Genomic DNA, 24,040 nt, shown 5'->3' with positions numbered 1-24,040 from the left:
GACAAGCCAACTCCAAGACGGAGCCCGTCTGGGTGTCAGTTAACTGTCACTTTTAGCAGTTTCAAGTCCAGTTCTGAATCCTTTGTTCAAACCAAGACATGAGTAGGCCTGGACGGAACTAGCTGAATTTCACTCCATGGAATTCTGTGGAGTGGTGGGGGCGTGGCTTGAGGCCGATGGAGCAGCACGTGTAAAGCAGAGCTCCCGGCGGCCTCCGATCTTCACATAAATATCCTGAATCCCTGACCCGGGCGATAGCCAGGAATGACCCAAGGCATATGGTGGAGCCCCTGGCACATTGGGTAACATGAGCCAAGAGAGATCTGGCTGGCTCTGAGCGGTCCAACGGCCCTGTCGCTGAATCGGAGCCACAGGACAAAATGGCGGACTCGCAGAGACGCGACAGCTGAACCGGAGGCGCGAGCAGGGGACTAGGAGATCGGCCAGCCCCTATATGGTGAGAGTTGATCGGGCGTGGAGGACTCACTTAGCGCCCCCTTCCGGCACCGTAGCAACTAGCCGAGCAGGTGGTGAGGAGAGGCCGATGGATGTATATGCGGCGAGGGCCGGACCCGTGCCGCGGCCCACGGCAGAATTAGCAACAGCGCAAAGGGGCCCGGAGGCCCCCCATTCGACTCCCTCCCCTGGTGGGAGGGAAAACAAAAGAAGTTGGCGGGCCCCGGTCGGGAGCAAGGCAGTAGACCGGCATCCTGCGAACGGCGCGGAGGCCCGGCAGCGAACTCGGTGAGAGCCCGGAGAGCTGAGGCCGCTCTCCCCTCAGGAGGACGAGCGGGAACGGCGGGAGCCGCACGGAGCCTGGCGAACGACCCGGAGCAGGCACCCAAGGGATGTGGCCCGGGCCCCTCCCCTCAGAAGGGGACCCAACACTGCAACTGAATCTGAAGTGATACCTGAATGAGCAGCCTGAAGACACGGGCGAGATCTGGAAGCCCCCAGAACCCCCACACACCGATTTAAAGCAAAGTGAGCCATAGCAGCAGCGACTCACCTTGGTAAGGTGAAAGAAAACTCAGAGCAACCCCGAACGTGAGAGGGAGAAAGGAAAAACTGAGGAAACAAGCAGTGCAGAGGGAGAGCCGCACCCAGCCCTGAAAAGTCAGTGCATCAACTAAAAATGGGCAAACCCAAAAAACGGGAAGGCCCAGGAGAGGACAACAGCTCGCAAAGAGAAGGAGCACCTGGTGAGGCCGACAAGGGAACCACCCTGGCTTCCCTGTTGCAGGCGATCCAAGCGTCCAGAGAAGCTCTGGAACTCAAAATAGACTCCCTGTCCGCAGATCTGGCGCTCCTAAGAGACGACCACAAACAATTAACCGACAGAGTGGTGGCCAATAAAAAGTCACTAGAACGACTCACCCCTGAATGCAAGACAATCGCCAAAACCGTGACCTCTCTGACATCCAGGATTAAAATACTAGACACGCGCGGAGGATGCCGAAAATAGAGCACGAAGAAGCAATCTACGCCTGGTCGGCATCCCCGAAAAATCAGAGCAAGATGCGCTGGACATGGAGTCTTACCTAGAGCAGTGGATATGCAAAGAGATAGCACCGGAGGGCCTATCACAATATTTTGCAAAAGAAAGAGCTCATAGAGTAACTACGAGACCTCCTCCTCCTGGTGCAAGGCTGCGCCCGATTGTACCAAAGTTTCTACATTTTAAAGACCGAGACTTCATCCTGTCGCAAGCAAGAAAAAAGGGGGAGATCACTATGGAGCGACAGTGAATAATGATCTTCCCGGACTTTACCAAAGACACCCAGAAACAAAGAGCCACTTTTATGGAGGTCAAGCGGCAACTTAGAGAGCGAGCCATCCAATATGCCATGCTGTTTCCAGCCAAACTAAAGATCATTACGAACGATGATACACTCTTTTTCATGACGCCGCAGCAAGTGTGGGAATGACTAGATGAGCTAGGACTGACAGAGAGAGAGTGCAAAGAAGGAGCGAACAAAAAACGAAGAGAGCCCTCCCGGCGGAAAGGGAAACGCATAACGGACATGGCCCACCACACAATCAGACAGTACGGGAAAGACAAGAAGCTGTGAAGGCCGTGGCATCCTTGGGACGAGGGGACGTCGCCTCCCCACACCAGTCCGAATCCTTATCAGATCAAGACTCGGGGCCTGACAAAATCTCCTGCTCCTCACAGGACACAACCGACAGCCTCCCACGATTCACCCCAGGGACATCTGACTAGATCATCTGAAACACCAGTGAAGATCTGCTTGCGTCCAAATGAACGTAGCAAATGAGGAACAGCAGAAACAAGGACTTGCGGAGCCGACTGGATTGGGAATGCAGCAGTAGACAACGACACTGAAGCATAAGTTCCACGGATCTGGGACTCTGTCGCAGCCCACCTATCGCAAGGAAAGCCGGAGTATCGGGGAGAAAGACACGTAATGAGGTGAGCATGCGTTGATATGGGGCCCATGGGCTAGGAACACAGTTCTTGCTTAGCCCCCCACACACAACGTTTACTAAGTTGGGGAAGGTTTGGACGGGGAAAGTTATGTTACCGGTCCTGGGGACAGGGAGTTTATTTTATAGAAGAGTCATTAAGTTAGCAATGAGTAGGCTTCAAACAAGGGAAACAGATTCAAGTAGTAGATCTATACGGCTAAGCTCCTGGGCATTGTCACACACGGAATGGGGGTATGGGTGCAAACACACCAAAGATTCACACATAGATAATGAGCATGGACAGACCGCTAGATTATAAACTTCTCACACGGAATATTAGAGGACTGAACAGTCCGGGTAAGTGCTACAGGGTTTACAATCAGCTTAAAAGACGAGGAGTACAAATAGCAATCTTACAAGAAACCTACCTCATAGGAAAAGAGGTGACAGCACTGGCAAAGAGATGGAGAGGTCAGATATATGCCACAGAGTATTCAGCGTACGCACGAGGGGTTCTGATATGGATATGCCCAGGGGTCCCCTTCCAAAAAACGGAAACACACATAGATAGGGACGGGTGCTATGTCCTGGTGAAAGGTCGACTAGGGAGAAGGGACATCACACTGGCAGGTATCTACGCCCCCAATCAGGACCAGAGCTCCTTCCTACATGCAATATCCCATAAATGGGGACCCCACCTAACCCAGGCAACAGTGGTGGGAGGCGATTTTTAACTGTATATCGAACACAGTGCTAGACAGATCCCACCCACCCCTGGAGTCCTCCACTATATGCAGGACAGCCAAGAGTTTCACTGACTGGCACAGGGACATCTCCACCCGCAAGAGAGGGACTACTCTTTCTATTCACCCATGCATGACTTATATGTCCGGTTGGACGCAATCCTATCCTCCCCGGATGTAAATTGCACAGTACGCAGTGCGGAATACCTATGCTGTACAATATCTGACCACAACCCATTATTGCTTACCCTAGACTGGTGGAGGGAACGGCCCCCAATACCAGACTGGCGACTTAATGTAGAGTCTTTAGAAGATAGCGCCTATCGGCAAACCATCCGAGACGCAATTAAAGAATTTTTCACGCACAATACAGGCTCAACACCTTCCCTAGCGCAGGAGTGGGAGGCGTTTAAGGTGACTATCAGGGGCCAATGCATGGCCGGAACACTGGGGGTTAGGAGGTCAATAGAAGAGGAACTCGATAAACATGAGACGAAACTGAGGACTTTGGAGCGCAATAGACCAGATAACCCAGATCTGGCCCCTAGCATATCCGAGACTAGGAACAAAATAGCAAGTTCCCTGGAAAAACTTAAAACGCTTTGACTAGAAAGAAATATATCAGTAGACAACACACGGAAGGGGACAAAGTGGGGGCTTTACTGGCTTGGCTGGCGTCTCCACCGAGACAACAGTTGCTCATAATGGAGATAGAGGACACAGAGGGAAGAAGATTATACAGCCGGGGGAAATCAATGCCAGCTTTGCCAAATACTATGCAGCACTGTATGCCCCCCCTACTGCACCCCTAGAGTCCGACCGGCTGAGATGCCTGGGGAACATCCGGTTTCAAACCTTGGGAGTGGATGACCAGAAAACACTGGGGGAGGCGACAACCCCACAGGAGGTGTCCACTGCGGCAGAGGCAATGGCTGGAGGGAAAGTGCCAGGAGCAGATGGGTTACCAGCACAATTTTTGTATGTAAATGTGGACCTACTGGCACCACAGCTCAGTGACATATATGGGGAGGCGTTCGAGACCGGTAATCTACCCAATTCCACAAACGAAGCCATCGTTGTCCCATTGCCAAAACAGGATCGCCCGTCCAAAGATGTGCGATCATACCGCCCACTATCCATGTTGAACATGGACTATAAAATATTGAGTTGTATCCTTGCCACCAGGTTAATGCCCCACATGGAAAAATTGATCCACCCCGACCAAACTAGCTTCATTCCCAACCGTGGCACAGCCATTAATATCAGAAGGCTGATTGGAATAATGCACTCGGGTTCCCCAAATTTCTCCACAGCTGCAATATTAGAGGTGGATATTGAGAAAGCGTTCGATAGCCTCAGATGGGACTACTTGGAGACAGTGATGAGGAAGATGGGTCTGGGTCCGGGGTTGCTTAGATGGTCGAAGTTGTTATATACCTCTCCTACAGCACGAGTCCGCACCGGACGAACAATATCGGGCTCAAACAGAATAGGGAGGGGCACCAGACAAGGATGCTCGTTATCGCCATTACTGTTCCCATAGCGGTACAGCCCTTAGCACTGATGGCCAGAACAGAAGAACACTATGAAGGATTAGCCATAGAGGATAGAACGCACCAGATCGCACTATACGCAGACGATATGATAATATTTTTGAGAGATCCAAACAGGGATCTACCCAGGGTCATGGCCCTGCTGGAGTGGTTTGGAGACATATCAGGGCTCCGCATCAACTGGCAGAAGTCCCTCCTCTTCCTGCTGCAGAAAGGGGCCCGCCGGATCACAACCATCCAGAATTTGGAATGGTCCTTGAAAACGTTCCGATATCTGGGCGTCAAGATTTACCATGAGCTGAGGGACCTGCTGGAGGGAAATGTGAACTATGCAATCCGAAAATTAAGAACAGCCGCCCAATTCTGGAAGACACTGCCGCTATCAGTAACTGGTCGCGTGGCCCTGATAAAAAATGGTGGCATTGCCGAGATTGCTATATAGCTTTGCGACCCTGCCCGTATTGATACCCCGATCTTCCTTCAGGGAAATTGACTCCATCCTTACTAGCCTTATCTGCGGGGTGGGGCGCCAAAGACTAGCCCTGCACAAACTCCAACAACCTACAGCGGAAGGTGGACTGGCAGCCCCAGACAAGGAATTATATTATCTAGCAGGCCAGCTCCAGTGGCTGGCCAAAGAATGGCATGTAGCAACAACAGCAGAGGCAGGGGACCCCCTGAAAGAGAAAGCGGCAAAACTCTGGCAGGGATACTTCTAGCGCAGGAGGGAAAGAGGGAGACGAAGACGCTTCACCTTTGGGTCATAAGCACTTGCTGGAAGCATAGCCTACAGCGCACGCAAACTAAATCCCGATACTCACCGAAGATCCCTCTGAGGTATCTGACCCTGCTCCCTGGAAGAGTTCCATAGTGGGGATCAAAAAACTAGAGAAGTATGGTGTTACCATGGTGGGAGAGCTCTTCAGGAACGGAGAGCTCATGACATACACAGATATGATGTCACATTACGGACTACCACCGGGGATGTTCCTCATGCACAGATATTTGGCAGCATTAATACAATGACACTGGAAGCAGGGACTAAGGGAACCACCTACACATGCTGGATGCCACATCATCTGTACAATAGGGGGAGACAAAAAGGTGGTATCGACAATTTACAAAACACTACAAACAGAAAAGCTAGCCCCTCTCGAAACTCTAAAAACACCCTTTGGCAAGCAGACATTAGGGAACACATAGATGACGAGCGCTGGGGAAACATCACAGCCCAGGATTACAAAGTATCCAGGAACGCCCGTTTCAAACTGATAAATATATACATGTATCACAGAGCATACCTTAGCCCTGCAAGAATAGCATCAATGTACAATAACACGAATAATGCATGCCCTAGATGTGCAGAGCTAAAGGCAGACCTAATACACATGCTATGGAACTATAGAGAGTTAAAACAATACTGGGAAGAGGTAATACGCAACATTACGACGGTAACAAACAGGAAGCTAGTGACCACCCCTGCAGTAGCATTGCTGGGAAGCTTTCCCAGACCTCACTCAAAGAAAGCAACAAATAAATACATAGGCTTAGCATTGATTCTAGCAAGAAGGGAAATTACAATGCACTGGAAGCACCCTAAGGGCCCACAGACGCTTAGATAGAGGGACACTTTAGTTAAGTGGGCTGAAGCTGAAGGGGAGGCGCTACGCCAGGAGATGGCAAGAGGGGCAGGGAGCATAGAGGGGATGCAGCAGTGGGATAGTCTACTAGAACGCTTAAAAGACCCAACAATTGACTCCCGGGAACAAAGTGCATCATCGGAGGAGTCGGACTCAGCTGAGAACAACGCTACCAGCCTGCAAAGTGATTAGCATCATACCAGACAACTAACGGAATTAACTCAGAGTGGCAATGCCTGGGAGGAAGGCGCATCAGGATCCGAACTGAAATAGAAGTACAGGGTCGGGGAGGGGGCTGAGGGATAAGTAGTTATTTGAATGTTTGTTGGAAATAATAATAATAAAAAAATATATATTTTTTTTAATGGAATTCTGTGGAGTTACAGAAAAACTCAGCGAGACTCCACGGAGTTTAGCGAGGGGGGGGAATTAGGCACGTAGTATTGCTCACACTGATTTCTAGCGGCAGAAGAAGGGACGTTCGGAAAAGTTTCTGAATTCTAATCTGAAAAGGCCCTTTGTCATTTTTCTGAGGAAAACCTCTTCCCCACTTGGGACAAACCTGAAATTCGGACAATGTGGAACTTGTGGTCGTATACTTGTTGCATTCAGTCCCCATGAAGCTCTGGAGCAAAAGTTTTGAAAAAGTTCCCAAACTTCTTTTGGTGCCCAACAACGACAGGGGTGCATTTTCAAGGTCCCAAGTCCTCAGTGGGGAGAACTCAGAGAATTTAAGGGTGTTGGACGGAAGGTAACAGCAAACTTGAGCTAGGATTCTTCATAGGAATGCCTTCTTCGGCTTTATGTTCCTATAGCTACCAGGCAACCAGCCTTATGAACCTTGGAGACCTTTCTGTTCTTGGATAACAAGTGGAAAGGGATCAACCTCCTCAACATTCTCAGCTCCTTCTCACAGATATCAAGTGCAGCAGATTCAATCCACCTGTTATCCTTTCGCAAGTCTAGCAGGGTCCTGATGAAGGTGAATTGGGTGCCACATTTATGCTTGGCACCAGTTAACGGGTGCAGGTGACTCCTGGGCACTCTCTAACCATTGAGGTAATAGTTCCTGGAGGTACCCCTAACCATTTTTTAGTAGCTCATGTTTTCCTTACTGGAAACAGGCCCAAAATGCCACATATCAAGGCATTTACAAGATGGTAAAAGTCTGTGACCACACTGAACTTGGGGCCCTGAGCGTTGGGTGTGTGGGAGTGTCATAAGGAAATCACAAGTGTCCTCCCACATCTGGCACTAAAATCCAATATGAAGCGGGTAGTGTACCCACAACAAACCCAGAGACAAGTCTGGAAGGACAACAGTAGGCTCCTTCAGCAACCAGACAGGGATCCACTAGTACTAGCATGGCATCCTGTTCAGTCCCTTTCAAGTGTGCCCCAAACGTTATATATGTCTGAACAGACCCGTCAAGCAGGATTTGAGAGTGTGGTATTAACAGGATGCCTACAGTCTCACTCTGAATATTCTGTGGGGTTTAGAGAATTCATCTCTGCCCATTCAAATCAGCCTATTGTTTGCTCCAGAAAGACATTCTACACCTCTTTAACACTTACTGGCGCGCGTAAGCGCTGGCTGGAAGCGGCTTAGCCTAATTTGCCTTCAGATAGTTCTGGCAGGTAAAGGGTAACTTTCTAAAAGTTATTGTTTTCTTAATATTTATTAAAATTCCACTTTACCATTATTAGAATAGTGGTTTAATTATTTGTTTAGCTTGTCGCATTCCGAGATAGAAGTATTAGTATTTTAATCTGTACTTTATTTTTTTTTTTTTGCTTAAACATAGGACAGCTAAGACTGTCACAAGAAAAATAGATTTTGGGGCATTCTCACTACAGGTACATGGCAATATTTATTTTGTAAGTGTCCCACTTTTAAATACCATGCGCTCTACCTCATAGGCAACAAGACTTACTTAAGGCTCTTTAAAAGAGAGGTTTTTAACTGTTACAAATGGTTATTTAAACAGGCCACACAGCAAATGTTACAGTGCAGGCTACAATGGTAGACCTGAAGTCATGTTATCCTTTGTCACACTAGTGGATGGCACAATAAGAACTGCAGTCTACAGGTTACATTTAACTCTTCATGCGATGAGGTACTCCTGCAGCATATACTATGGTCATATCGAAAGGTTAAAGAAGCCAATCAGGGATAAGCACATTTCTACATGTTATGGGGGTCAGATCATGTACACTGGGCACTGGACAGCAGCACCCTAGTCTGCTGTCTAAAAACCAGCAATAAAAGTTAGTAAAAAAAAGTTCACTGACCTCGCAAAAAGGGCCATTTTTTCACACCAGTTCAAATGAACTATCTCTTCACAATACCAGGACACTGTTAAAATACCTATCTGGATCTCAGAAGACCATTAGCCTAAATAAGGGAACCTGACAACTACAGTGTCAAAATGTGTTGCTTTATCTAGTTTGACCTTGTTGATGTAAAAGAGAGTGGCCCTCCTGTTCTCTGACCATCCACAATGTCTTTATACGTGGCACATTTGTAGCTAGTTTGTCGGCGATGCAAAAAGGTATCAAGAGGTGTTTTTAGTAATTTTGTGATGAGTGAAAGTATTGTGAGCACAGTTTTTTATTAAAACAAAACTGAAAACGTTGATGCAAAGATGCTGTCCTGGCTTACTGCCTGGATGACCTAGATAGCTTCCGTCAGCTTCCCTCAAATGGATTGCAAAGCGGGATTTTCTTTATCAATTCAGCTATACCAAGGATGAATCTAGCTCTAGATGGTGTGTGCAATCGTTTGGGTGAAAGGCTGTGCCAAGCACCACTTTGAGATCAAGAAAAACAAAAAAGGATTCTTAGTAAGATGATGATACTTTATGATACTGCTGCAGAAACATGGCCTGCACTACGTGCGACAGAGAAGTCAGGCTGAATTGTTTCAACCAATTTAGCATTATTTTAAAAACAGATGTGGGACACAGTTTGTATACTAGCATTCGTAAACCTTAATTCATAAACTGAGACCACAGACCATTGACCACAAGGACATTTCATCATTAGTTATAAATTAGTACACATGAACATTATACAGGGAAATGGAGGAAAATAGCCAAAAGGTTGGGCATTTCATTTGATGCCAATTACATAGCTATTTAAAAGTAGTAACAGAAAAGTAAAACAAAAAACAATCCAGCTGAAATTTAATATTTATTTTTTAATTTTCCATTTAGAAGTTTTGGAAAGCTACAACTTACAATGGGGCCACCGATGAGCACTGGTCAGTACTCTCCCAGTCTGGGTGTGCTGTCCCCCACCAGACGTCCCAGGCAAAGTCTGGTCCAAGGACCATGGGATATAAGTAGGCAAGTTGCAGTGCCTAGGGGTAGATGGTTCTCCCCAGTCCCCAAAAGCAAAGTTTGCATATAAAGATTCTCTCAGGGTCTCAAGGTAGCAAACCTCGCTGTAAGAAGCATTCTCATTCTGGGATTTAAAGAATCAGGAGAATGGGGAAGGTCTCATTTTCTCTCTTAAACCAGCAAGTCACAAGCTCTTCAGATAGGGCCTTTTGCTCCAGGACTGTCAACATTCCTATTATTAGGTTTAAAGCATCCACTAAAGTGAGCATAGATGAATCTCCTGCACCCCGCCAGTCCAAAGGGATGACAAAACAACAAAAAAACGCTGTGAAAAAAGAATGCGAAGAACACCAGAAAAAATGCACCAAAAACTTTTTCAGCAAAATGCAGAGGCTGTGTCTGAGGTGGGCATGGTAAATAGTAAATAAAATAGCTAACAATACAATTTATCTAAGGATTAACTATGTTCATTTCTCAAAGATAGAATTGTTTACACTGGAAGAGATGAAGATGTATATTCTGACTTACATTCACTACCCTGCATCTGATCTGCTCCTAACTGGTCTAAATCCAACTGCTAAACCCTTTTGCTTTAATTGAATAGATAATACAAATCTCTTATGGGCAAGTAGAAGTGATGTTCCTTTCTACTCGCTGTCTGCAGTTACTTAGATACTGTAAAATTGTTTGATCAAGATTTAATTTTAAATTGTTCATTTATTTTATCATGCTTTGTGGACATTGAGAACCTTAAAGTGTATTAAAGCAGTGATATCTTCCTAGTTATCTTATTGCAGTCTTCCTTGGTGAGCAAAGCAAGGGTTTTGTTTCAATCTAAAGTAGTAGCTAATTTAATTTTTAAAAAATGGGGAAACAAGTTATGAACAACAGCACAAAAACGTCACTTGTTTCCTGCTGAGAGTAATCCCTTGGCTATGAACACAAGATTAGATGAAAATCCAAAGCTCCTACAGTTCTTGGTAGTTAACAGAGGGAGATGTTGGTAAGCAAGATATTATAGGGTCCAGGCCACCTCTTAAAGAAGATGATTAGTTCAAATGGAATTCATTATCCAGCACACTAAATGAAGCCCACACATTGGGCCCAGTGATTTGATCGTGTACGTAATAATAACTTGAATACATGTGGTCTTCTGGAATGCAGCCAGTTTAATGAATACACCTGAGAAAAATTGATTTTTGAAATAGTCTGAATGCTGATGTGATTTGTATCTAGGAAACCTGGGGTCCTGTGATTTTGTACTAGATGGATATTTTACTCTTACCTACATTGCCTCCCCTTCCAGGAGAGGCCATGAAACAGGAGGTACAGCCATACTTCTAAATAACAGCCTGAAACGAAATTACAATAATATTTCTGATATTTCTAATTATTTTCAGGCTGCAAAAATAATCCCAGTTCTATGTGAAAGAACGGGGATCATATTTAGTTGTAAATGCTTATATTACCCCAGATTTACACTATACAAAAATGTTATTTGCTCTGTTCTCCTTTATAAAAGAGGCCATAGAACAGGGTGTCGATTCCCAATTTATTTTAGTTGGAGGTTTAAATTGTAAGGTTTCCAATTACTCTACTGGTTCATTTGCCGATGATGAAAGAGAAGATGCACTACGCATTCCACCAATCCACATCCTTCACGAATAAAAACAGATAAAAGAGGACAGTTACTATTTGATCTACTTAGAAAAAACAACTGTGTGATTGCAAATGGCAGATTCAACCACAACTCCCCAGTACAGTTTACTCATAAAACCTTGTTGAACTCTTACATACTTGATTTAACTGTCTGTTTCTCTGTTTTTTATCTTGTATCTGATTTGAAAAATATAGATAACTCGCTTAGTGATCACAGAGCCTCCACAGAGTTCAGCATGTCATTAGTGGGGTTGTAGAAATGTAATGGATTCAACTCCTAGTTTAATATGAATTCTGGTAGAACACAGGGGCTCCCTGTTAGGATTTACAATCTAAAAAAGCCATTATAAAAAGGACAGATAGTGACATATGGCTTTGGAAAGCTGATGCATGTCACTGCTTTTGCCAGATTATGACAAGCTTGTAAGTAGAGAATGCCAGGCCCATACGTAGACATCTTATAGACCCTTGCACTTTTCTCTTCGTACTATATAGGAATAAATACGCTGATCAGAATTCAATTCATCTCTTTTTCAAAGGAAAGAGATACAATAATACCCATACTCAAGAGGAGAAGAAGACATCTAAAGATTGGTCTATTAAATAAACAGGATTTTGAACATAAATTGAGTGAAGCCGCACTTACAAAAGAAATGAAAAAAGTTTGGGAAATTATTGCAGAAATCTATGGGACAGGAGTGAGATCTCAAACTTTTTTCCATTAGGGAAGATGTATGGGGTAGCTTTATCACAGAGCTACAAGTGGCTAATCTTGGGGATCTCCCCTTAGGATGTGAGTCAGTGACAGTTACACCATCCATAGACGAGACTGAGGCTTCAATCCCCGCAATGGGAACATCTGGTGCAATGAGCCAGAAGAAAGTCCTAATCTATGTTATAAAAAGGGAAGCCAAACTTCGGGCAATATATTATCCCTGGTCTTTGAACACCGTTATACCAACTCTACTGTGCCTCCATCTTGGACTAAGAGTGTCATCATCCCACTTTATAAAAAGAGTGACAGTAATTTGTCAATTATCTATAAATTTCTCTGTAAGATGCTGTAGTTAAGGTTCGGACTAAGTGCCTCTTGGAGAAAGTTAACACCTGGGTTAACACAGAAATGATTATAATAATAGAACAAATCATGCTTCATTAAAAATCATGATACTATAGACAAAAACACTGTGCTGCAACCTATTACTGATAAATATGTGTCTATTAGAGGTTCCACAGTGTATGTCACTTTTATTGACTTTTCCAAAGCATTTGACAAATTTGATTGCCCAACCCTGTGGAAAAGGTTGTATAAACTCGACATGCCTGGATCCCTAATGTATTCCTCTACCTGGTGCCAGGTGCTGTGAGGAGGGTTAGGAGGGGATCAGGGTCATCAGCTGTTATTTCAACAACAAAATGGCCTGAAGCAGGGCTGTCTGCTCACTCCGTTGTTATTCTGTCTTTGTAGATTCGATTTACCCCTGAGTGAAGGTTTGGGTTACCCCCCACCCCCTGAGTACAGGGTGCCGCCCTGGGTCCTACTTGCAATATATACAGACAATATTGTAATACTTGACTCACCTCCTAATTATTTTGAATAGACATCTAGTTATGTAAGAGCAGCATGTAGGATCCCACTTTTTAGAAAATCAATACATCCAAAAGCAACGTTTTATGATTCAAAGGCAAAATATTGGGTATTCATCCCAGTTATTCTTGTTACCTTTGTATGCAAAACGTGGAGATAGTCACATCTTACACAGTTCTAGGGGAAATTATGTTTAGTACCTTAAGTGGTTCAGAACACATACCTGAAAGTCCTTGTAAACCAAATTACGGTCTAAGGGGTTAGGTACATTTTATCACTGGGAAGGAGACATTATTCCCATCTTCTGTCCACGTTTCAAGCCAAAATCCTACCCACTTTACCTTATGCGGTTGAAATAATTGAAGTGGCAAATGGGGCTTTTTAGATAAATTGAAGGAGCAAATTCTAAGGAATCTCTACAGATTTAACACCTTAGTGGCTACTGCAGCTTTAAGACCAGAGCATGGGTTAAATAGCTCATTTGTACAAGGTATGGTGGAAGTGGTATCATGGGGTCATCATCTCCTGAGAAGTGACTTCAGCTCTCTAAGGAATTATACTTGTAAGGAGACCTTTGAAATGAATGAAGAAAAGTCCATGTTTTGTAGGAATTTTAAATATACATTAGGCCTGTTTGAACTGAATCATGGATGTGTGTCATCTATGTCTGTAGCCCAGTTAAAAGCTTAACTCAAGCAGGCCTCTTAACTTACCTCTTGGTTTGGACAAGTGGAAGTGGTAATGAATTTTTTTATCTTAAAAAAGCCCCACAATAATCTTGATATGGAATATGGATCATGGGATTAGATGTTTCTGGGCTCTAATGCACCTAAATATTTTACCTTTTAAAGATTTAACTTTTAAATGGCAGAGAACATCAATTATATGTAACCTTTGTAATAATGAAGTTCGGGATTTGAAACGTGTTATTCATCTGTTCAGCTCTGTAAGTTCATAGGACCTCTTTCCCTAAAATATCATGCCCAAACAACAGCTGAAGTCACACATCTACTGTCCTCTTTTCCCAATAAAATGTTTTCTATTCAAGGTATTTCTTTTTAATTTGCATTGAATGATCGGTTATAATTTCAGTTTTTAAATTATAAAATTGATTGAACCATGGTGGGTAATTGTTTTTATTGCATTAACACCAAGCTGTTCATTCTAGTATTTACTGTATTTATTTTTCATGCGGACCTCGTAGGAGTTCCAAATCTTGAAATACAATTGATTGATAAGTGAGCCATTTAAAAACTAAAACATCTAAAGGAACATATTCTCCCATAAATTTCAAAGAGACATCCCCCGGCGAAGAGCAGCCCTATTGCCAAGCCCTCCCCTTCCCTCCACTCCAGCCACCACACCTCTCAAACATTCCCCTCATTTTTGTAACCAACAGATGCAATTCCATTTCATAATTACTGGGAAGGAAAGAAACCCAAAACATGTATCACAGCGGCTTCACAATATCTCTGTTCATGGAACCAGGTCAAAGTTACATATTTGTACATCCATCTATTTAATGCACAAGCATTCTATTTCAACAGACATCTATGTTTGCTTCATATGTAATTTACAGCTGTCAAATGGACCTTAATTCGTGTCCGCTATACAAAGTAGGTTTGTGGTCTTTTATAACTTCCATCTAATTTCTTTTTATAAAGGCTTTTATACCTTCAAAGGCATGAGTGAGTCTCGGTTTGATTGTGACCTACAGCATGTACATGTGAGAGGCTACGAACCGTATTACATCCTCATCATGATGCGGTTTTATGCTTAATCTACATTAGGTATTAAAAAGTGTTAACACAAGGAGCCAAGCAGACGCATCCCGTTTTTAAACTTTGTGTCCAGTCCCAAGACATGTATGGTAGAGAAGGACACTAAAAACAATCTTTGATCTTTGAATAATAGACATGGCTTGAAAAATGTTCGTTTCTGTCCACCAACAGGTATTATCCTAGGTGAAAAATCTATTTTAGATGGGAAAAGATATTTATTCGCGCTGGTCAACACAAATCTATTTAATTTTGGAAGGATTTGAAGACAATTTGATTCTCTCTTCTGACTAGTTAGACTACTACCTTTTATTCATGCTGGGATCATTTGCCACTTAGTATTTGTTCCAAGTTCCTTATAGGGATTCCTGTTTGTTGATGGCGTCAAAGAAATAATTACATTATTGTTTTATTAATCATTTAATTACTCATGTGTTGGTTTCCTTTAGAGTACCAAACTTAAAAAAACAGCCAAAATAATTCTCAAAAAAAGCAAGTAAAAATTGCTGTTTCTCAACTGTTTATGGACTGGCTTCTTATAAAGTGAATGAAGAGAGTCACTTTTTTTTTTATACAGCTGAGTCACCTTGAATATTTTCGGCATGCTAAACATAGCCAGGTTGTGCATCCTTCTCTATCCAGTGATCTTTAAAAGGCAACTCTGTTGATGAGACATCTCCATTGAAGATTCAATTGGTGTTGCTGTCCAGTAAATTACAGTAAACAGAAATCCCAGAAAACAGAAATGTTTCTAAAGTACAGCATACCATAAACATGAAACTAGTAGAGGCTTAACTGAATGCATTTTACTTGTCGGAATATAAATTAGGTATTGTTGCTACTGTAAAGCGTGGCATATCTCAAAATTGTGACAGATGGTGCAAATGTAGGAAGACTAGAGATGACTAATGATTCAGTTTCCTTCTTGCGAAACATATAATCTTAAAAATACTAATAAAACAGTTCATATGGCAATGTACAGTCGTAGAAGATACAGCACAGAAGTAGAAACATATGTATTTATATTTATGTATCCTACCTTGTGAAAAATTAGAGGTACTCGAGTGTTTGGGGCTTTCCTCTGATCCTGTTCCAACAAAACAGAGAGGGAGACTCCAAAGAGACCATAGTCTATTTTAACAAATGAAAAACAGAATTAAGCTAATAGCAGTTGACAAAAGGCAAGCAGTCAATTTTAAAACCATTTCAGTGGCACCAATTAGTTCAAGACCCTGAATAATTTATGTTAGTGCTGGGACCTACCTAAGAATTATTTTGCAAGAAGACGGAAACTACTTTAGTAGATAGACAAAAGCATTACATTTTTTTATATTCTATACGCATTTTTGAGACCTTATAGCTGACTCTGTGTCTTGCACAGGCCTCTGCTCATAAATCTAACAGCACAACAGTCTCAGTGCATCTGACACAGTCAGACGTATTGCAGAAATAAAACACTATACATGGGCTGGGAACACTTCCAGCATAAAAATAGTTGTGTACCTCTGGAGATCAGCACAACCGAAAACCTCATTCCAATTCTATGGCTCTGCCTCTAACCTCGAACAACAACACATGTGGAGCTAAGAGTAGTCCGAAAAAGAAGATATCCTGAGGCAAAGTATCGCCTGCTCTCAATGCGAAATACAGTACCACTGAAATAATCCAAAAGTAGGCTACTGGAATGTATAATACAAAGGAACACTGGCCTCGAGCAAATGTTGCCCCCACAATTACCAATATCAAGGGAGACAGTCTGCAGAAAACCTCCCAAACATAAAGGAAAACTCAGCAGAAACAACCAGTTTAAGTTCCTAAAAACACTATGAGTGCAGACTGCCTCAGCAGATGACACAAAACCAACTCAATCATACGGATCCAAGACACAAACACAACCATCTCATGAGAAACACACAGGCCAAGCATACATTTAGGCAGACAACCAAAGACCGGACCCATCTTGTGCCCACATGAAAATATCAGGGCTTTGTGAATTGGTAAAGATATGATTCTATCCCTTTGTCTGTTGCAAAAATACACACCATGGCATTTGGTTCCCCACTATTTGTTCTGAGGTGACTGCAGTGCATCACATAGACCCTTCAATCGTGCAGTGACAATGCAGGAGGCACCTCTTTTGAAGTAACATACACTGACAAAGCCAATAGGTATCAACCTATGTGAGAGCTATTGGCTTTGTCAAAGCCTTTTAGCCAAGTTGTACATAAGTGTGGCTGCTCTGCAGAACGGCTAAATATTAGGTAAAAAAGGAAAAGTTGGGACCCAGCCATATGCAAATCAGTCTTGACCCTGCTCCCCAATGGGAGCAGCCCAGCCCAAATTTGGGTGGGATGGTGAGCAAAAAAACGATGGATTTATCCCCAATCTGTGAGTGGGATGAATGTTTGACAATGTTCAGCATTTCGTCTATAATCTTTTTATGTTACTTTAATCACACTAAGTTGGAAGGGTATGCCCAGACATGGGTCCCATGCTCACTGTGCCACTGGATTCAAGGTGGCTGAGCTGATGAGAGGTGATACCCCAAAACCGATCTTGGTATGCTTATTTTTGGTCCAGGGAGGACCTGGCCTGACAGTTCGGGCTGGACTGTTCCCATGGGGAGCAGGGTCAAAACTGATTTGCATACTCTGGGTTCAAGCTGGGGTGGCATGGTGGGCAAAAAACAATGACTGGGGATGAATGTTTGGCAACAGCATTCCCTCCATCATATTTTTGTGTTGCTATGGTCACCCCACGTGGGAAGGTTATGTCAAACGTGGGTCCCGTGCTCAGGGGTGATACCTCGAAACTGATCCCAGGATGCTTGTTTCTGGTCTAGGGAGGTCCTGGCCTGTCAGTTTGGGCTGACTGTTCCTATGTTTCCTGTTCAAAACCGATTCGCATATAGTTGGGTCCAAACTGGGGTGGCATGGTGAGCAAAAAAATGATGGATTTAACCCAGATCTGTGACCGTGGGGTGAATGTTTGACAATGTTCGGCATCCCGTCCATCATCCTTTTGTGTGCCTATAGTCACACTTTCAAGTGTAGCACTCTGTATGCAATGTGAACACACTCTGCATAACCAGATATAACGTGTTTCCAAGCAGGCAATATCATATCCATTGCAAACGCACTTAGTATGTCTATGTAAAGCTCCCAAACTCTCTCCAGTGTACAGCACCCTACAGGCTGCAAGCATGCTCAGTGCAATCTTATAAAACCCTGCTTCACTCTACTGAATGGCACACTCTGTACGTCCGAATGCAGTGACCACTGCTCATTCGTGTACAGCCCCATCTATTTTGTGCACACAATCAGTAGCTCTGGATAGAGTCACGCTAATCACTGTGTACAGCAAGATGAACGGACTGCTCTGATGTTATCACACAATACAATACACATTGTAAGTACAGACAGTTTTGCATAAACCCCATACCACCCATTACTGCACAACGCTCTACAAACTTTAGGCAAACCTAGTTTTCCTTCCTGGTGCACACCAGTGTACAACACCATGTACTGACAAGTGCACTCGGTATGTCTGAAAACCTTCATTACTCTTCGGTGTACAGCATTGTGTGTAATGTGGACAACCTGGGTATGCCTGGAGAAATGTTTCACAACTCCCTCATGAACAGCAAATGTAAACTTATGTGTGAGACTCATTCAGCCATTTACTTACTTCATACACCAGCCACTGCTTACTAGTGCCCAGCACTCTATAGATTGTGAGAACACCAATTATACATCAATATCGTTTCTGCAACATTGTAATGTGGAGCAACATGTATCTATAATGTGAGCCCAATTTATCTGGATAAAACTTCTGCTGAGGTCGAGTGTACAGCACCAAATATCCAATAAGGACACGGAATAATATCTTGCTTTATCTTCCTCTGCCTTCCTCTGTGTGTTCAAACTGTGTACGCACTGAACACACTCACTACGCATGGCTAAACCTCAGCTGCGGTTTAGCACACAGTACTGTGCACATCCTGAGCGCACTTTATGACTGGCTGAAATCATGTTGGTGTGTTGTATACAGCACACTATTACTAGATAATTGATTCTTTATTGTTGCCATTTCATTCCAATACCATTTCAGATTGGAGTTACTTAAGTTATAAAGAAGAAGAACTTCGGTTTTGACTTTGTTTATGATTAGCCGGCAAACTTGTCATATGACGTCCTTTAGTAGGGCTTGTATTGATGTATCTGCATTTTGTATGAGCAGCGAGGGTCTGATTACAAGTGACTGACTACACTGCGATTCCTGTGAAACAGCGATTTGGAATAATACTGCAATCATAAATGGTGCAGACTTTATTGCATCAAGTAGTTATCACGTCCATTAAAATTAGGCAGGTTTAACATATTGGAAATAACAAAGGGAAGAGGCCTTCTGTTTAATGGATTACCTGGATTTCGGTGTGGTAAAAACAAAAATCTGCATGTTATTCCCCAAAAAGTCAAAATGGGAGATAATTATTTCACTCGATAAATTCATAACACCTTGGAGACAGATGCGATCAGGTGTGATAATTATCACATCTGATACATGCCACTCATAGTCAAGTTCTGAGACATGGTCTGCACAAGCCCTAGATGTGTTGGTGCCAGATCTGAGCAAGAATTGCTTGTGGGGTTTTCCTTGATTGTGAGTAGAGGATTAATGGTCAGCAGAAAAAAGTAAGAACCTTTAGATGAAAATAACCTGATATGAGGCCATTAACTCTAACTCTAGAGTTGGGGAGGAGTCCAGGACAAGGATCCTTTAACAAACCACTAACTAAAAGCCAATCTGAGAAGTACCAAATGCAGAAATACCAACACGACCTGGAAAAGGCCTTCTTTGCATTTAGTGCCACTGCTGTAATGGAGAAGTCTAGATTTGTGTTATTTTTCATTATAAGAATACAAATCTTGCGTTGTCACTCAACAATATGACTTTTAGTCTGTTTGCGAGGGGTCTATCAGCAATGGTTTTGCTGTGTAAGTATCTTTGGATATATCTTGCAATCAGCATTTTTAAGTGGGACAGAGTGGTAATTGCTCCTTTGATTCTTTGCGTATTACAACTATAGTAGCATCTTTCGCTATCCCATTTATCTTACCTAATTAAATACTGTTTCAAGTGGATCTAATAGAGTCGCAAGACGGGCTTTGTACTGGGTGGTAGGGGATTTATCCAGTTCTCCAGCCTTGCCACTGGCTTTCGTAGTTTCCTCTATGTCGATTTGTTTAAACTTTCTCTTTCTTGCGTAGATAGTATGGGTAGCTTTAAGTCTTTTAGGTAGTCGACTTAGCCTTCCATGATGATCCGCTCAGCGGTGTGCAGCAATATGCATAAAACCAGCGGAAGGATTCTGAAAGGTTTTTTGTCACTAATATGCCTTTATCTTTTTTATTTGCTATAACAGTATTCTATTTTTGTTACATTTTAGGTGAGCAGCCAGTATTTTCATAGTGCCGTTCCAGCTTACGCGATCTTCTAAAAGGAGATTATTCGTTCTCCAGGACTTTGAGGGTGTCTCGTGCTACCAAACCCATATTCTGTTGGTTTACAGATGTGGTTTGATATTACAAACAGTTCTATTTTTTGCAACAAGGAATCTGATGTATGAATATCATTAACAGTAAAATAGTGAATTCTGGAAAATGTATTGTGGGGGTGTTGATATGCGTAGTACCACCTCCCAAGATTAAAATTTGTTAGGTTATGCATTTTGTATGGACTGAGCATTTTGGTATCTACTCAACTTGCATTTATATGATGAATTCCTATCCTATACAGGCCACTTGGTAGAACAGTCAGCTTCTTTGAAAATGACATCCACAAATGTGGCGTATTTGCTTTTGGGGAGGACAAAAAACATAACACCAGGCCATCGGTATAAGTCTTGTTATTAACCAGAGGCCTTGTTATCAAATTCTGATTAGACTACTGTTAAAGACCGAAGTGTATCAGAATTTTATGACAAGACCGGAGGCTCCTATTATGCATTTCTTTTCTTGTTTAATTCAATAGCAGCTGCAGTCAAGAACTACAATTCCCATGAGGCAACACAAAATTGGCCAATGGGAATAAACCAGTAGTCACCACTAATACACCAATCACCAACAGGCTGACCCTATAATACGTTTCTTGACTGAGAACAACCCTCTTTTCTTGCTGCTCGCAGTCAAGATAAGTATTTTTTCATTCACTATATTGTAAAATATCTGAATTGTTTATGGTTTATTGGTCGTTACACGTTTATTTATGTGTGTCTACGCGCGTTATATTATCGCTCTTCATTTCAGCTTGCGAGTCAGCTTGTAGCTGCATTTTCTCCCCGCTGCGCACGCGCTCAGCCAAACATTCGTTTTCACCGTTTGCTCTTCAGCGCGACCGCCATTTTACCTCGGCAGTCGCGGTGAAGAGTCTGCGTTTGCTTTCAGCTTTCTCACCTCAGTAAATAGGTTTTTCTGCCATTTCATTGCTGCTGGCTCTGGTTTTCAGCAGCCGGACCTTCCGACAGCTCCTGCTACACTGCCAGTTGCTCAGCCTTCATTTCCTGGTGCTTTTTCCCTGCCCAGAGGCGGAGTCTAATGCCTCTCCGGCTGGCCTGAAGCAAATGTAACCCCTTCCTCCCCGTTCTCTGTCTCCTTCAGATTTTTGATATTAATACTCCTTTATTATGGATAGTTCACCATTTTCTCATGCTGCCACGGAGGAGGAGGAGATGATTAAAGAAAATCTTAATGATTTTATTCAAACATCAGTGGAACAAGCAGGCTCTGCTTCTCTAGATAAATTATCTAAGTCATTAGAAAATTTGGTTGTACAATTAATGTCCAAGACGATTTTGGCCCACTCTGCATGGGAAAGCAGAGCGCGTTGAGGAATTTTCAAAAACAATAAAACAACGCTTTTTCGTGGTGAGGATCCCTCACACAAGGTAGCGGACGTGGTTCCTCAAAGGCCTCCCTTAAGGGAGGGGATACTTTAAAAAAAATCATCAAAAAAATTTGCATACAAAACAAAGCACATTACGCCCATAGTAATTTAAAAATTTTTGGACACTGATGACGATGACTAGCATGATAATTACCCGGATTTGGATATTTCCGACAAAGATAACAGAGACTCGTCTCTTCTTTTCCTCCTCCTAAAAAAGCGAAAATGCAAGCCCTTTTGGGTTCTAAAGCAAGTAAAGTTTTGGACACTGAGGGTGAACCCATGTTTGATCCCATGACATCCAACATCCACACTCTACCGGGTGGCAACCTGCGGATCATGTGGCAGAATATTTGACCTCCAGATTACGTTCCCCCCTTGATAAACAGGTCAGGTCAAAACTCAGGTCAGAGTGTCCCCATCCTTCCCTTCCTTCAAAGATTAAAACGACTCCTATTATAGACACTTCCCTCATTACCTTTTTTTCCAAATTCGGAAAAGACCCACGAAAAGGAGTGGACAAGGCCTGGTCTACCTGCCAGAATAAGCTTTTGGATGTGGTGGGCCCCTCGTCCCGTATTTTTGATATGGCAGAAGCAGCCCGTTTGGATAATGCTGTTCTGGATCCTGTTGAATAATCATTGTGGGTGCAACGGGCCGTTTGTTTATTGGGAAACAGTAATGGCGCTATAACCCACAAACGCAGAAAAGGATTGTTGCTTAAACTGGATCCTAAGCTCATCAGTTTGGCAACCTCAGACCCGGGGGTCAAAGCGGAAGGTTTCCTATTTGGAGACTCATTCATCACAAAACTCAGCAAATACGTTGCCACGTTCGCTTCTCTGGACAAAGCCCAGCAATCTTTAAAAAATATGTTTTCTAGTCGGGTTTTCTCCAGGGCCGGCAGAGGCAGGAACTGCTTTGCAGGCCGATCGTACAGTAACCAAGGTTCCCGTGGTGCCTACGCCAGCTCTTACCAAGAATACAAACCTCAGTTTTATCACCAAAAGAATCGAGGATTCAGGAGCAGGGGCAACAGAGGCTCACGATTCTCTTCCGAACCCGGTAAGTCATTCCATTACAGTGGGAGGTCGTCTTGCTTTGTTCCTTCCAAAATGGCAGTCTCTCACAGCAGACCCTTGGGTTTTGAACACAGTTCAGGGTTACACTATAGAGATTTACTCAGAGCCTTTTCAAGCAAACTTTCCTCATCCGCCCCAGTTCCTGTCGGAAATGGAAAACATGATTTCCACAGAAATTCAATCACTTCTCCAAAAACAAGCTATTGTCCCTTGTTCCCTCGATCCTTGGGGGTTTGTCAGTTCAGTCTTTCTAGTCCAAAAGAAAAACAAGAAGATGCGTCCTGTGATCAATCTCAAATTCTTCAACCAATTTGTAGTTTACCGTCACTTCAAGATGGAAACCATCTTACATCTCAGAGATTCTCTTCTACAAGGCGACTGGATGGTTCGTTTAGACCTCCAAGATGCTTATCTCACTGTGCCTATACATCCAACTTCAACAACATTTTTGCAATTCCAATGGCACAGTCAAATATATCATTTTTCGTCCCTTCTTTTCGATCTATCTTCCGCCCCTTGGTGTTTCACAAAACTTATGAAACCAGTGGTAGCCTCCCTCAGAGCTAAGGGAGTCAGACTAATTATCTACCTAGACGACATCCTCCTTATGAACCAAAATCATTCAACTCTTCTCGATCACGTTCATTTAACCTCTTCGCTTCTCTCAGATCTAGGCTTCATTATTAACGACGAGAAGTCTTCCCTGATTCCAGTCCAAAGAATCGAGTTCTTAGGTTTCCTAGTGGATTCCGTTTCCGCCATCCTTCTTCTGCCATCAGCAAAAATAAAGTCTATCAAGTCAGAAATTCTTCAGACTTTACGCAGTTCTCGCCTTTCCATCAGATCCCTAGCAAGAAAAGTAGGCCTTCTACCCTCTTCAATTCAGGCCATCTTTCCAGGCCCATTACATTATCGAGCTCTCCAAAGACTAAAGATTCGTCATCTTCAAAGAGGGTTGGCTTATTCGGATCCCGTTATCCTAGATCAAGACTCTCGTACAGAGCTGCAATGGTGGATAGACCATTTAGACGCTTGGAACGGCAGGACTATCTTCGCATCAGCCCCAGATCTTGTATTAGAATCAGATGCAAGTCTGCTGGGTTGGGGAGCCCAGTGTGGTCCAATCTCGACTGGAGGCACATGGTCTCTAGAGGAGTCCAAGTTGCACATAAATTGTTTAGAGATGTTTGCCAGGTCCTTTGCAATCAAAAGTCTTGCAAGAGACAGAGTTTGTTGTTCAGTTCTGCTCAGGATGGACAATATTTCAGCGGTTCGTAACATA

General features: G+C 43.3%; 1 protein-coding gene across 1 annotated transcript in view; it reads right to left on the bottom strand.

The window, feature by feature from the left end:
- ARHGAP18 (Rho GTPase activating protein 18) overlaps positions 1 to 24,040 on the bottom strand; it is a 544,764-nt gene that overhangs the window by 212,086 nt on the left and 308,638 nt on the right. The window contains exon 7 of the mRNA XM_069234821.1: positions 15,771 to 15,862. Within this exon, the coding sequence (XP_069090922.1) occupies positions 15,771 to 15,862 (92 nt within the window). The remainder of the gene's footprint in view (positions 1 to 15,770; positions 15,863 to 24,040) is intronic.

Source organism: Pleurodeles waltl, chromosome 5 (genome assembly GCF_031143425.1).
Source record: "Pleurodeles waltl isolate 20211129_DDA chromosome 5, aPleWal1.hap1.20221129, whole genome shotgun sequence".
Classification (NCBI taxonomy): domain Eukaryota; kingdom Metazoa; phylum Chordata; class Amphibia; order Caudata; family Salamandridae; genus Pleurodeles; species Pleurodeles waltl.
The sequence above is the reverse complement of the archived record's forward strand: the minus strand, read 5'-3'. Positions and strand labels throughout refer to the sequence as shown.